This window comes from Aulonocara stuartgranti (assembly GCF_965226115.1).
Source record: "Aulonocara stuartgranti genome assembly, chromosome: 3".
Lineage (NCBI taxonomy): Eukaryota > Metazoa > Chordata > Actinopteri > Cichliformes > Cichlidae > Aulonocara > Aulonocara stuartgranti.
Window position 1 is genome coordinate 13,455,870 of NC_138941.1, and position 13,082 is coordinate 13,468,951.

General features: G+C 43.7%; 1 protein-coding gene across 3 annotated transcripts in view; it reads left to right on the forward strand.

Annotated features, from left to right (window-relative positions):
* LOC309702220 (uncharacterized protein) overlaps positions 1 to 13,076 on the forward strand; it is a 72,230-nt gene extending 59,154 nt beyond the window's left edge. For 2 of the 3 annotated variants that reach the window (XM_082526746.1, XM_082526747.1), the window contains exons 4-6: positions 3,718 to 3,976; positions 10,059 to 11,327; positions 11,653 to 13,076. In XM_082526746.1, the coding sequence (XP_082382872.1) occupies positions 3,833 to 3,976; positions 10,059 to 11,327; positions 11,653 to 12,345 (2,106 nt within the window). In that variant the 5' untranslated portion in view covers positions 3,718 to 3,832 and the 3' untranslated portion in view covers positions 12,346 to 13,076. The remainder of the gene's footprint in view (positions 1 to 3,717; positions 3,977 to 10,058; positions 11,328 to 11,652) is intronic. The other variant, XM_082526745.1, reaches the window with a different exon arrangement.
* Positions 13,077 to 13,082: the final 6 nt, after the last annotated feature.

Here is a 13,082-nt window from a genome sequence, read left to right on the forward strand (position 1 = left end):
TCCTGTCTTCCTTCTCTCACCCCAACCGGTCGCAGCAGATGGCCGCCCCTCCCTGAGCCTGGTTCTGCCGGAGGTTTCTTCCTGTTAAAAGGGAGTTTTTCCTTCCCACTGTCGCCAAAGTGCTTGCTCATAGGGGGTCATATGATTGTTGGGTTTTTTCTCTGTATCTATGAAGCGCCTTGAGGCGACTTTTGTTGTGATTTGGCGCTATATAAATAAAATTGAATTGATTTAAATTGAATTGATGCAACAAACACAGCAGCTACTGATCCAAAATACTCAAAGCTTCATAGAACTGAAACCAACATTTATTTTTAGCTCCATTCTGCTGCTGATACAGACTTTAGGTTTCTGAACATTAAACTTGTTGCTGCCTTTTATAGTGTGTAACTTGAAGGCCCTGAGTACTTTCTCCCACACTGGAAACACTGGGATGATCACATTATTTGAACATTACCTAATAAGACTCAGGACAGACAGTTATGTTAAACTTTCCTAGCAGTCCTTCACAAACAGGGAACAGTCTGTCTATTCTCTCCATCTGTCAGCTGCTGCTGGCTCTTCCTCCTCCTCTTCCTCAGACACTGCTGAGTTTGTCCTGGTGGATCATCAGGGCTGCAAAGCCTCACAGATGATGTGCAGCAGTGGCTCCCTCAGTCTGTCCTCACTCTGGACACTTGCAGTCGTCACACATGGAAATCAAATGTGTGATGAGCTGCAGGATTCAAACACAAGTGTAACTTATAAACACATGTTCATACTTTTATTCCACAATCAGAGAAAAAGAAACAGAGAGAGAGTGCAGGACAGACAGACAGGTGACAGTCTCAGGTGTACACACTGCTACACAACAGCACCAGAGAAGCAGGATTTAGTGTTTGTGTTATTACGAGTGTAAACAAGAAGAGTTCCAGATGGTGCAGTGGACACATGTGTGACTGCTGTGATTAAAGCATCTTTCTTTCAGCTTAACGAGTGAACCGTCAGCTCATTCAAACACACGTTAAAGTGCGTTTGGCTCAACACCAGCGAACAGAGGCAGCAATATAACACAGCTAACATTAACAGTGCAGTGGATCCTGCTTGTGCCGTGATGTTCAGGACTGCAAACCGAGCAGCATCACTGACTTTCTGCTTGTTGTGTTTGTGGATATATGACTGACTTTAATTATCCACAAAATCATCACATTCTCTGTCAGATGAAGGTCGACTATTGAACGGCGTATATTTTAAAGGCTTTAAAACCAAGTTAACGCTGAAAGTACAAACATCACTAATGTCACATAACTCTGCCGACAAGGCATAGCTATGGCTATGAAATGCTCTTTGTGTATCACTTCTTCATTATGAAAGATGTCATTAATGCACTAGTAATGTCTCATCTGGAGTATTGTTCAATCATTTGGTCAGCAGCTAATAAGACAGATCTTAACAGACTTCAGTTAGTCCAGAATAAGGCGTCCAGATTAGTGTGAAGATGTTCATACTATACTAATATTGATAAAATGCATAATAACCTTTCTTGGCTTCCTGTACAGGCTAAAATATTCTATGGCTTACTTGTAGTTCTAAAAAAAGCAATTCTATTAAACACACCACATTTATTCTGCTCAGCTGCAGTATCCAGATAAAATACATCATCATATTTTTTTTTTTGTCCCGTTTGGATCTATAGCCATCAGAATTGTTGTCTTAAGGCCAAGAAAGATGCCAAGCGGATTTATTTTACCAAGTGGATCATCATGACCTTGCCATATTGGTCCATTTGATTGACCTTTATTATAATTATGAATTTATTTTATTTTCAGTTGCTACAAACGGGACATACATGACTGTGCGATAGGACAGGGGGAAAGAATGAAAGAAAGAGAGGGAGAGAATGAAAGAAAACCAAAGGGGAGAAGAGACTGTGAGAAGGGGGGGAAGAGAGAAAAAAAACAAACAAATAAAAAAACAAAACTCCTGAGTCACCTGTATGGAGAAAAAAAAACAGAGGAGAAAGCAAACAACAAAGAGCAACATAATAAGAAAAAAAAAGCACCATCACAATAAACTAGCTAGCAATAAATCTCCATGTAATGATCTGCTAGGGAGTGTGGGGAGCCACAGCCCTGTGCTCTATGGTATCAAGCAGGTATGGAGGAGATCAAAACTCCAGACATCCAGAGGCCCCCAGAACACAAGAGACCAAGGAAGACCCACAGAGGGGCAGCCGCACCACTGTCCCAGTAAGAGCTAAGGAGAGTCCCAGATGAGGGCTCACTCAGCAGCCGCGGAGCAGAAGCCAGGGGGAGTTGCAGCGACGCGTCTGTGAGGTCCGCCGGCAGCCAGCTGTGCCTGAGTGACCGAGCCCCAGGCCGAGAGGCTGGGGGCACCCCACCTCCGAAGTGGCCCGAGCGAGCCCCAATAAGCGGCCGCTAAGGAGTGAGCCGGTGTGTTCCCGGACGCCCACCCCCAGATACAAAGAACCACCAACGCACCGACACCTGAGGGAGTCCGCCACCGGCAGAGGAAGTGGTGGTGGGTGGAGATAGGCCTCCAAACCTTGGAGGGCCCGAGATGTCCCCAGAGAGGTGGCGTCTGATACCCAACCTGACATATAGACACAGACAATAATAATAATAATAATAATAATGGATACTTTATTGATCCCCATGGGGAAATTACTTGTTTTTCTCTGCATTTGACCCATTCACTCAGTGAAGCAGTGGGCAGCCCACTAAGCAGGCGCCCGGGGAGCAGTGTGTAGGGACGGTACCTTGCTCAGGGGTACCTCAGGGTAGCCGTTAAGTGGATTCGAACCGCCGACCTTCCGATCATGGGGCGACCACTTTACCTACTGAGCTATCCCTGCCCACATACAGGCACACACAGACACAAACATCTATTCCCACCCTCATGCTCTCATATGCACTTCACACACCCCAGACCGCAGTCGGACGGCCAACTCCTCCTAGCCCCCCCGCTCCAGCAGGCCGCAGAGAATGGGGGTGAGAGAAGACTCCAAACCGCTTATAGTAGTGTTGATGCATGTGTGTTCTAAGGTGCAATTAAAACCCAGGAGGGCATGGAGCTACCTGCCAGAGAGCAGCAGGTAAGCGCATAGTCCCTCCTGCTAGCCCTCAATGTCTACGTGTATTTAATATTGAGAGGTGGGCAACGATGCCAGGTGTGAGGTGTACACCCTGATGGTAACTTGGACTCCGTGTATCGTGCCCACCCCCAAGATCCTATATGTATGTGTAATGAGGGTGTGAGTAATGTGAATGTCTAAGTTGTGGGATAAAATTGAGGCAGAGGCAGCCAGAAGGGGACAGAGGGGGGTAGCCTCCTCTGCACCCTGGTGACATACCCCTACTCCAAGGCCCTGCATGTGTGGGTGGTTGTGGTGGAGCGGGAAGAGGGAGGCAGCTGGAGATGGGGAGGGAAGGAAGGGAGGGGCAGGTGACCCCTCCCTGGGGCCAGCTCCCCCACTGACCCCAGTAGGCACTCCCATACTCCGCGACCCACCAGGGAAAGGGGGCTCAGGCCCATCCAGACCGGGGCCCAGCGCAGCAGCGCCCCCCCGGCCCCACAGAGCCCGGGACAGTCCACCTAAACCCACCATAGAGAAAACTGCACCCACCCCACCATCCACTCATCTTCCAGACTACATGAGACAATAGACACCCAGGCTGAGATCTTCCTTCACTTCTCCTGTATCTCCCCCTCCTGCAGAGAGCTCCTGAGGAGAGGAAAGCTCCTGCAAGGTGTGACAATCTTCCCCACCGGTTGAAGAGCCCCACAGGTGGCTCGACACACCGGCAGCACCCTGCGCCAGGGATGGGCCCCCATGCACCCACCCGCCCACAACCCCGGCAACACACAAACCAGGACCCAAGGCCCCGAGGCCCGGCCAGGGCCCCGGCCCAGAGACGGCGCGCCCCCAGACCCTCACGCCCATCCCGGACCCACCCAGGGGCAGACAGGCTACCAGGTCAGTAACCCACGTCCATCAGCACAGACCCTCCCCTAGCCCCGCTGCACGCAGCCACGAGGAAATAGTCAGAAAAGCCCCCAACCGGACATGACCGCTACCCCGGGTTGAGCCCCCCAACGAAGATGCCTCCGGGGAAACCCCCGACGCCCTAAGCCTGTCCCTACCCCCACACCAATCACAACATTGAAGGCTGGACCAAACTATGACCCCCCACCCCCACTAGGTGATGGAGCTGATCAAAGGAGCCCAGAGCAATTGATCTGATGTGGTGGCAGAGGCTGTATCAAAACTAATGTAATCTAATAGATAATTTCTATATTGGTTAGAATTAAGATTGTTTTTATTTTTCCAGTTCATGAGGACAGTTTTCTTGGCTATGCATAGGGCAGGGAAAACCATATGGGCTATATTCTTTTCTGAAGTGACATTATCTAAGCTGCCCAACAAACACACTAAGGGGGAAGTTGGAATGTTACATTTCAGACACTTTGATAAGTCTTCACATATCTCGCGCCAAAACTTCTGCACTGGTGGACAGAACCAAAGAGCGTGAATGTAATTGTCTGGTGTATTGCTTTGACAGTATGAGCAGTTGTTTGAAGATGTAAAGCCCATCTTGAACATCCGATGACCTGTATAGTGCACTCTATGTAGTATTTTGTATTGTATTAATTGCAGACTGGGATTTTTAATCAATTTAAAGGTTTTTAAGCATACCTGAGACCAGAAGTTTTGGTCTATACTGACTGATAAATCTGCTTCCCACTTTGCAATAGGAAGTGATATTGATTCATCTAATTTAGAAAGTGTTCTGTATATTTTAGATAATAATTTGGGGGATTTAAGAGTAAGGAGATGTGCCGCACTTGGTGGTGTTTGTAATTCACCTTGACTGAGGTTGAATTTCTTTTTTATTATGGATTTAATTTGTTGATATTCTAAAAATCTTTTCTTGTTGATCCCATATTGTGCAACTAGTCTGTCAAATGGGATAAATTCTGTTCCCTCTAATATATGTTCTAAGTATTTAATTCCTTTACAACTCCATTCTGGGAAATTAATCATATTATTGTTTTGTAATATGTCAGGGTTATTCCAGATAGGTGTACGTTTGCATGGGATTAATGAAGACTCCGTTATTTTTAGAAACTCCCACCATGCTGTCAGAGAGAAGCTGATGTTGATACTTTTAAAGCATTCATGTCTTTTGATGTTTGAGCTAATAAATGGTAGGTCTGAAATCTCTAGATCCTTGCATAGTGCCTGTTCAACATCTAGCCAGGGCTCATCTAAGAAGGTATGTTTTGACCATTCTGAGATGAACTGAAGCCTGTTGGCTAAGAAGTATTGGTGAAAATTAGGCAGATCTAATCCTCCTCTATCCTTGGTTCTTTGTAGCGTTTTTAAGCTGATATGCGGAGGTTTATTTTTCCAAAGGAATTTGGAAATATATGAATCCAGAGATCTGAACCAATCTTGTGATGGTTTGTTAGGGATCATCAAAAATAAGTAATTTATTTTTGGCAAGATCATTTTTATAGTGGCGACCCTTCCCATGAGTGATATGGGTAAAGATTTCCATCTAGTCAGATCGCCTTCTACTTTCTTTAGAAGTGGGATGTGATTTAATTTAGTTAAGTCTGAAAGCTTAGGAGAAACATTAATACCTAAATGTTTAATATTTTCGGATTGCAGTGGGGCAGAGGAAGAATTATGGAAGGAGCAGTTAATGGGGAGAACTGTAGATTTTGGCCAGTTAATTGAATAATCTGAAACTCTTGAAAACCAGTTTATTAGAGTAATTACCTCAGAGAGGTTGGTTTGTGTGTTTTGCAGAAAAAGCAACACATTATCCGCATAGAGACTGATTTTATGCTCTATGTTCTTACATTTTATGCCCTTAATTGTTGTAGCCTGTCTAAATGCTGCTGCTAGAGGTTCGATAAAAATTGCAAAAAGTGAAGGGGAGAGTGGGCATCCCTGTCTGGTGCCCCTCAGGAGACAGAAGCTGGAGGATGTCTGGTCATTTGTTCTGATACGAGCTGTTGGGGAATTGTATAATATTCTTATCCAGTTTATAAAAGAGTTTCCGAAACCAAATTTGTGTAAAGTTGCGAATAAAAATTTCCAGTTAACTCTGTCAAATGCTTTTTCTGCATCTAAAGAAAATATTATGGTTTCGATGTTTTTATTGTATGAGTAGTCTATTAAATTAAGTAATCTACGAGTGTTTGTTGAGGAGTGCCGACCTTTTATGAAACCAGTTTGGTCAGGATGAATTAAGAGGGGGGTTATTTTCTCTAATCTCTTTGAGAGAGCTTTGCAGATTATTTTAAGGTCTACATTTAAAAGAGAAATTGGACGATAGCTTGAGGGAAATAAAGGGTCTTTGCCTGGTTTTAGCAGGAGACTAATGTTGGCAGAATTCATATTTGGTGGTAGTCTGCCATTTTCCTTGATTTCTTGCAACATTCCGTGGAATACTGGTGCCAGAATTGTCCAGAATTCTTTGTAGAATTCTGCAGGGAAGCCGTCTGGACCTGGAGCCTTATTATTGGGCATACTTATCAGGGCTTCCTGGAATTCACTTGGCGTCAGTGGCGAATCCAGTTCCATTGCTTGACTGTCTAGTAATTTTGGGAGAGTTACGTTGTCAAGAAACCGATCAATTTCATTTTTAGATGGGTTTATTTGTGGTGAGTATAAAGTTTCATAGAAATCCCTAAAAATGTTGTTTATTCTTCCAGGGTCATATATTGTGTTCCCCGATAAATCTTTAGCAGCACATATAGTTGTTTTTTCTTTATTTATTTTTAACTGGTTAGCTAGAAATCGGCCTGATTTGTTACTGTGTTCAAAATTCTGCAAGCGAAGTCTTTGTATAAGGAATTGTGGGTTTTTTTATTAATAGTTTCATTTAATTCTAGTTTTGTCTTGCATATTTTGTTCAATGTTTCCTGATCTTGGTCGCACGCATAGGCTTCTTCTAGTGATTTTATGTTTTTTTCTAATTCCTGAATATTTTTGTTTTCTTCTTTCTTTTTGTGTGATGAGAAAGAAATTATTTTACCTCTCATCACAGCTTTCCCTGCTTCCCATAGAACAGAAGCAGATATTCCGGGAGTGTCATTAAAGTCTAAATATGAAGTCCATTCCTTTTTAAAATATGTAATAAAGTCTTCATCTTTAAGCAGTGATGTATTAAATCTCCAGTTTTTACTTAGCGTAGTATTATTCTTGTGCATTAGTGTTAAAGATACAGGAGCATGATCGCTGACAGCTATAGGATGAATCTCAGTGTCTGAAATGTCACTCAGCAGTGAGCTGGTGACCAAAAAATAATCCAGACGAGAGTAAGAGTGATGAACATGCGAGAAAAAAGTATATTCCTTACTGTTGGGGTGAAGGGAGCGCCATGCATCGCGAAGGCCAAAGTCGCTCATATACTGTTTGATTATATTTGTGGATTGCCAATTGCGCTGAGTTCCTGTTGTGTTGAGCCTATCCATTTCTTCATTTAGTCCAAGGTTGAGGTCACTGCCAAGAATGAGTGCGCAATCGAGGTGCTCAGAGAGTGCACTAAAAAATCCGTGGAAGAATGAGGGTTCATCAACATTTGGACCATATATACTTACAATACATAGTTTTTTGTTCAATATTGATAGTTTAATAATTAGAAATCTACCCTCTGGATCTATAACTGTATCGAGTACTGTAAAATTAACATTTTTATGTATTAAAATTGCTACTCCCCGTTGTCTAGAATTATAACAGGCTGCAAACACGTTAGGAAACTCAGGTGTTTTAAGTTCGTTTAAACCTGTGACAGGTCTGTGAGTTTCTTGTAATAAAACATCTGCCTGTAGTTTTTTAAGCTGGTTAAATAGCTTTAACCTCTTTCCTCTGGTGCCAGCTCCATTTACATTCCATGTGACAAACCTCAGCATGCCCATAATTGTGTGTGTATGTCGAATGATGTACGCTGGGTGTTTCGTTTAGACAGGTGGAGAGAGTGTGGAAACATCCCTTGTTTGTAAATAGAAAGAGAGAGAGAGAAAAACAAGTGTGGTGAGAGGCTCCATAAGTCTGACTATGTGTGAATATTCACTAATATGAACAAGCGTGGCTTGCTTATGTGTCCTGCAAGTCTGTGCGTGCTGTGAGGCTGTTGTGAATGTGCTGCCGTTGAGCGGATGTGTTTGCGTGATCGTGGTGTGAAAATATGGAGGAAATAGAGGGTGTTGTTTGTAGGTGAGTGGGGAAGTAGGTGATCACAGCAGTGAAAGACAAGAGAAAGAAAGAAACCACATGAACTGTGAGCAACAACAAAAAAAAGAAACGAAACGGAAACATTCCAATTAAAGCAATGACGGAGGGTGACGGTGTTATATCTGCTATGACATCATATTGATATTACTAGGTTAAACCCATGTTAAAGGAGAAAGTGTGAATGAATAAGAAAAGAGTGTAGCGGGTTCTTATCTGGAGTGCAGTCAGTATAACCACAGTGTGGTGCCGGGGTCGCGGTACAGCTGTCCGTCCACGTAGAGCCGGTCCACGGCGATGACAGCACGGGAGCCTTTCTGGATGAAGCTACGTCGAACTGGGAACAGGACCTTGCGTCGTTCCAGGATCTCTTTGGGGAACTGGTCGTTCACGCTGAAGTCCGTTCCTTTCAGCTCTCTGCCGCGACTCTTCACCTGTTCCTTCTGTTTGAATTGCCCGAATTTGGCCACAATAGGCCGTGGTCTCCCGGTCCGCGACCTCACGCCCCCCCAAGCGATGTACTCTATCGAAGTCGATGTTCTTTACGGTGTCCTCCGGCAGCATCAGGTGGATTTTGATGAAGCTTTTCACCGTTGCCTCCGCATCCTCTCCGACAGATTCTGGAATACCAGAGAACACAAGATTATCTCTCATGCTACGGGCTTGTAGATCGATAACGGACTCTTTTATTTTTTTATTTTCAATGTTTAGCTGGGTCACGTTATCGGTGAGAGATTTGACCGACTCCCGTAGCGTGGCATTTTCAGCGGCAAGCGTTTCCACCTGCTGCTGGCTGAATTCCAGGGATTCTCTCAGAGATTTAAATTCCCGGTGTAAAATCTCCACCAGGGCCAGCCTCGCATCGAAACTGGACAATCGCTTGTCGATTGACTCCAGGATGTCTGCGATGTCTTTGCCGGCAGGCGATGTTGTACCGGGGGAGTCTGCCGGGCGACATCTCTTCGATGACGGCGTCTCAATTTTGGTCGGGGAGGATGCACTGAGGGCCTTCTTCATTACTAGATCTTGAAAACAGCGGTCGATGTAATCTTGGAGAGCGTCTAAACTCTCCCCGTTGTCCTCCAGGGTGTTAGAGATGATAGAACAGATGTTGTTAGTTATATGACAATCGATTAGTATATTTGGTAATACTGAAGCTTGAAAAACCTTTGTTAAACTCTGTGCTACCATTTGCTTTTTTTTTATTCCGCCAAATCTCCGGCGTCTGACGTCACCTACAACATGGGTCGCTTACCTTACTCGTCACTCCGCTTACCTTACTCGTCACTTCCGTCACTTATTGATTGCTTATATTTGAACAATTGTGAAACCTCACTGTGGATGTAAGAGTGAAATTATGTGGATATCTTGAATCCACTTTATTGTGTAATATTTTATGTGAGTATTTGACGGAAGACGAGCAACATCTGTTGTGGAAGCTAACGGGGTTCCTTTAAAATAAACAAACATAGGATTTATTATCACTGAATAATTCTGTATAAATCTATACAAATTATAGAAATATGTAATAGGAAACAACAAAATAATCTAAATTATAAAATAATGTGTGTGTGTGTGTGTGTGTGTGTGTGTGTGCATGATTTTAGTGTTTGAACAGTCATGAATTATCTTTAACAGCAGGTTGGATGTAATGTGTTAGAACTACCAGCAGGTGGGGATAAGAGACCTTTAAGGTGTTTGGTGCCACGCTCCACCTTCAGGTTTAAAACTAGTGTTAATGGAGTTTGAAGGTTGAGTTTGTTCCACGACTGCATTTCACTCACTGCCTCTGTTTGTATCTCTGTCACTGCAGGACCAACATGGAGCCAGAAGTCAGCGCTCTCAGGAGGCCGACAAACCTCACAGAAGAAAGGGAGAGAAAAAACACACCTGTGACGAGTGTGGGAAGGGTTTTACTGTGAGGGCTAAACTAAAACGGCATCAGGTCATCCACACTGGAGTTAAAGCGTACAGCTGTGACGAGTGTGGGAAGGGTTTTACTGAGAAGGCTTCACTAAAACAGCATCAGGTCATCCACACTGGAGAGAGACCGTTCAGCTGTGACTTGTGTGGAAAGTCTTTTTCCTTGAAGGGTTACCTAAAAAAACACCAACTCATCCACAGTGGAGTTAAAGCGTACAGCTGTGATCAGTGTGGCAGAGCTTTTACTCACAGTAGCCACTTACAGAGGCATCTAGTTACCCACTCTGGAATTAAGCCATACAGCTGTGACGAGTGTGGGAAGGGTTTTACTGTGAGGGCTAAACTAAAACAGCATCAGGTCATCCACACTGGAGTTAAAGCGTACAGCTGTGACGAGTGTGGGAAGGGTTTTACTGAGAAGGCTTCACTAAAACAGCATCAGGTCATCCACACTGGAGAGAGACCGTTCAGCTGTGACTTGTGTGGAAAGTCTTTTTCCTTGAAGGGTTACCTAAAAAAACACCAACTCATGCACAGTGGAGTTAAAGCGTACAGCTGTGATCAGTGTGGCAGAGCTTTTACTCGCAGTAGCAACTTACAGAGTCATCTAGTTACCCACTCTGGAATTAAGCCATACAGCTGTGACGAGTGTGGGATGGAGTTTACTCTGAAGGCTTCACTAAAACAGCATCAGGTCATCCACACTGGAGAGAGACCGTTCAGCTGTGACTTGTGTGGAAAGTCTTTTTCCTGGAAGGATTCTCTAAAAAAACACCAACTCATCCACAGTGGAGTTAAAGCGTACAGCTGTGATCAGTGTGGCAGAGCTTTTACTCACAGTAGCAGCTTACAGAGGCATCTAGTTACCCACTCTGGAATTAAGGCATACAGCTGTGACATCTGTGGAAAAACTTTCAGCCGGAGAGGAAGCCGAAATACACACCTACGCATTCACACCAGACATGATGTGTACTGCTGTGAACAGTGTGGCAAACAGTTTACAACAGACTCAGTCTTACAACGACACATGTTTACCCACACTGAGGAGAGACCTTATCGATGTGACCTGTGTGAGAAGACTTTTAAAGCTCCACGTTACCTGAGAGAACACCAACAGATCCACACCAGAAAGAGACTCTACAAGTGCAGCTACTGTGAGGTATGTATTTATATTGTTATCTTGTCATTTTAGCCTGACTGTTTGGAACAACTCTGCTCATTAAACTGTGTTAGCATGTTAGCAATTCTACTGCATGGAAAAGCAGCTCTGAGTGATTATTCAGATTTTCCTTTCAGTTATGATTTTAGTATTACTGTAGTATTATGGTGGTAGTATTGTAGTTATTGCAGCCCAGTAAACTGAGTGTGTTAACTGAAACAGTCAAATGTAGTTGGACGTCTGCAGAGATGCTCTTTATTTCAGGCGACGTTCAGGATACAAATGTTGAAGGACTGACTTACACTGTCTTTGTGTCTTTGTTTAGAAGCAGAGCGACACAGATGGATCCAGTTCTCAACCCTGTCATCACTGTGGTGGTGGGAAAGACTTTCATTGTGACCTCTGTGGAAAAACTTTCAGTCAGCAAAAGACCCTAAAACTACATCAACGTAGACACACTGGAGACAAACTGAAATACTGCAAAGAATGTGGGAGAAGCTTCACCACACCAAGTGAGTTAAAACGACATGAACTGATTCACAGTGGGGTTAAAAAGCACCTCTGTGATCAGTGTGGGTCATCTTTCACCACTGAAGGTCATCTTAAATCACACGAACGAGTCCACACAGGAGAGAAACCACACAAGTGCAGACACTGTGAGAGAAGCTTCTCACATTCAGGTCATCGTAACATTCATGAACGTACACACATGGAAGGAAACTACAGCTGTGACCAGTGTGACAAGAGCTTCAGGAATCTCAGTTCATACTCTGCACACAAACGATCCCACGTTACTAATAAACTGTTTCACTGTTACCAATGTGCCCAAACATTCACCTCATTGTCTGCTCTGTGCAAACATCAGCGCGATCACTCAGGGCTGAAATCACTCCCATCACTGGATCACAGTGAATCTGAAGACACAGAAAGATCCTCTGGTTTCTGTGTCAGACTCAAAAAGCTTGAGATCAGGCTCCACAGAGTTCAGATAGAATCATTTAAACTTGTGTTGAACTGAACTGGTTGCTGGGCTGAACTTCTACATAATACAGATCTACATGGGATCTTCTTTTCTGTTGTTTTACTGAGTCAGTTTTGTCCTTTTTTCTCTGTCCTGGTTTTGCTCGTCTGTAAATGATTGAAACTCAGTCAAATAGTTCATTGTTCTCCAGCAAAACGTTTTGGAAACTCATGTTTAACCTTTAAAACTCTGACATGTTTTAGCACACAAGGCTTCATCGGGGAGTTCACTCATGATTGGACCATGAGAACAAAGGTTTTTAGTTCTTTCAAAGAGAGTCTTGGAGATGTTTGATGTTTCTGTTTTTCTGAAACCACCTGAAAGAAAAACTATTTTTCTTGCTTTATGTAGTGTGGAAGTTTTTAATGTTTCTTCATCTGTGATGTTCTTGAATGTGTTCACGTGAAGATGGTACAAATAAACTGTCCTTTCAGCTTTAGCTCCTAATTTATTCATTATTTATGGATGTAGCACAGCAGCCGTCTCTTGATTAACACATGGAGGGCTCGGGATCTGATGGTGTCGTCTCCCTAATTTGCCCACTCAGTAAATCTCACTCATGGCCAAGAAATTGAAATAAACCTTGTTTCCCTGCTGGATAGTGATCCACTGTAACTCTGCTCCTCCTTCCTGTTTAGGATTTCTGTGGCTGAAGTAAAATTCCCTCCATCCATCACTTATCCCAGCTAACCCAAAGTGAAATAAAGTTTTGCTCGTCTTAAAAAAGCATTACA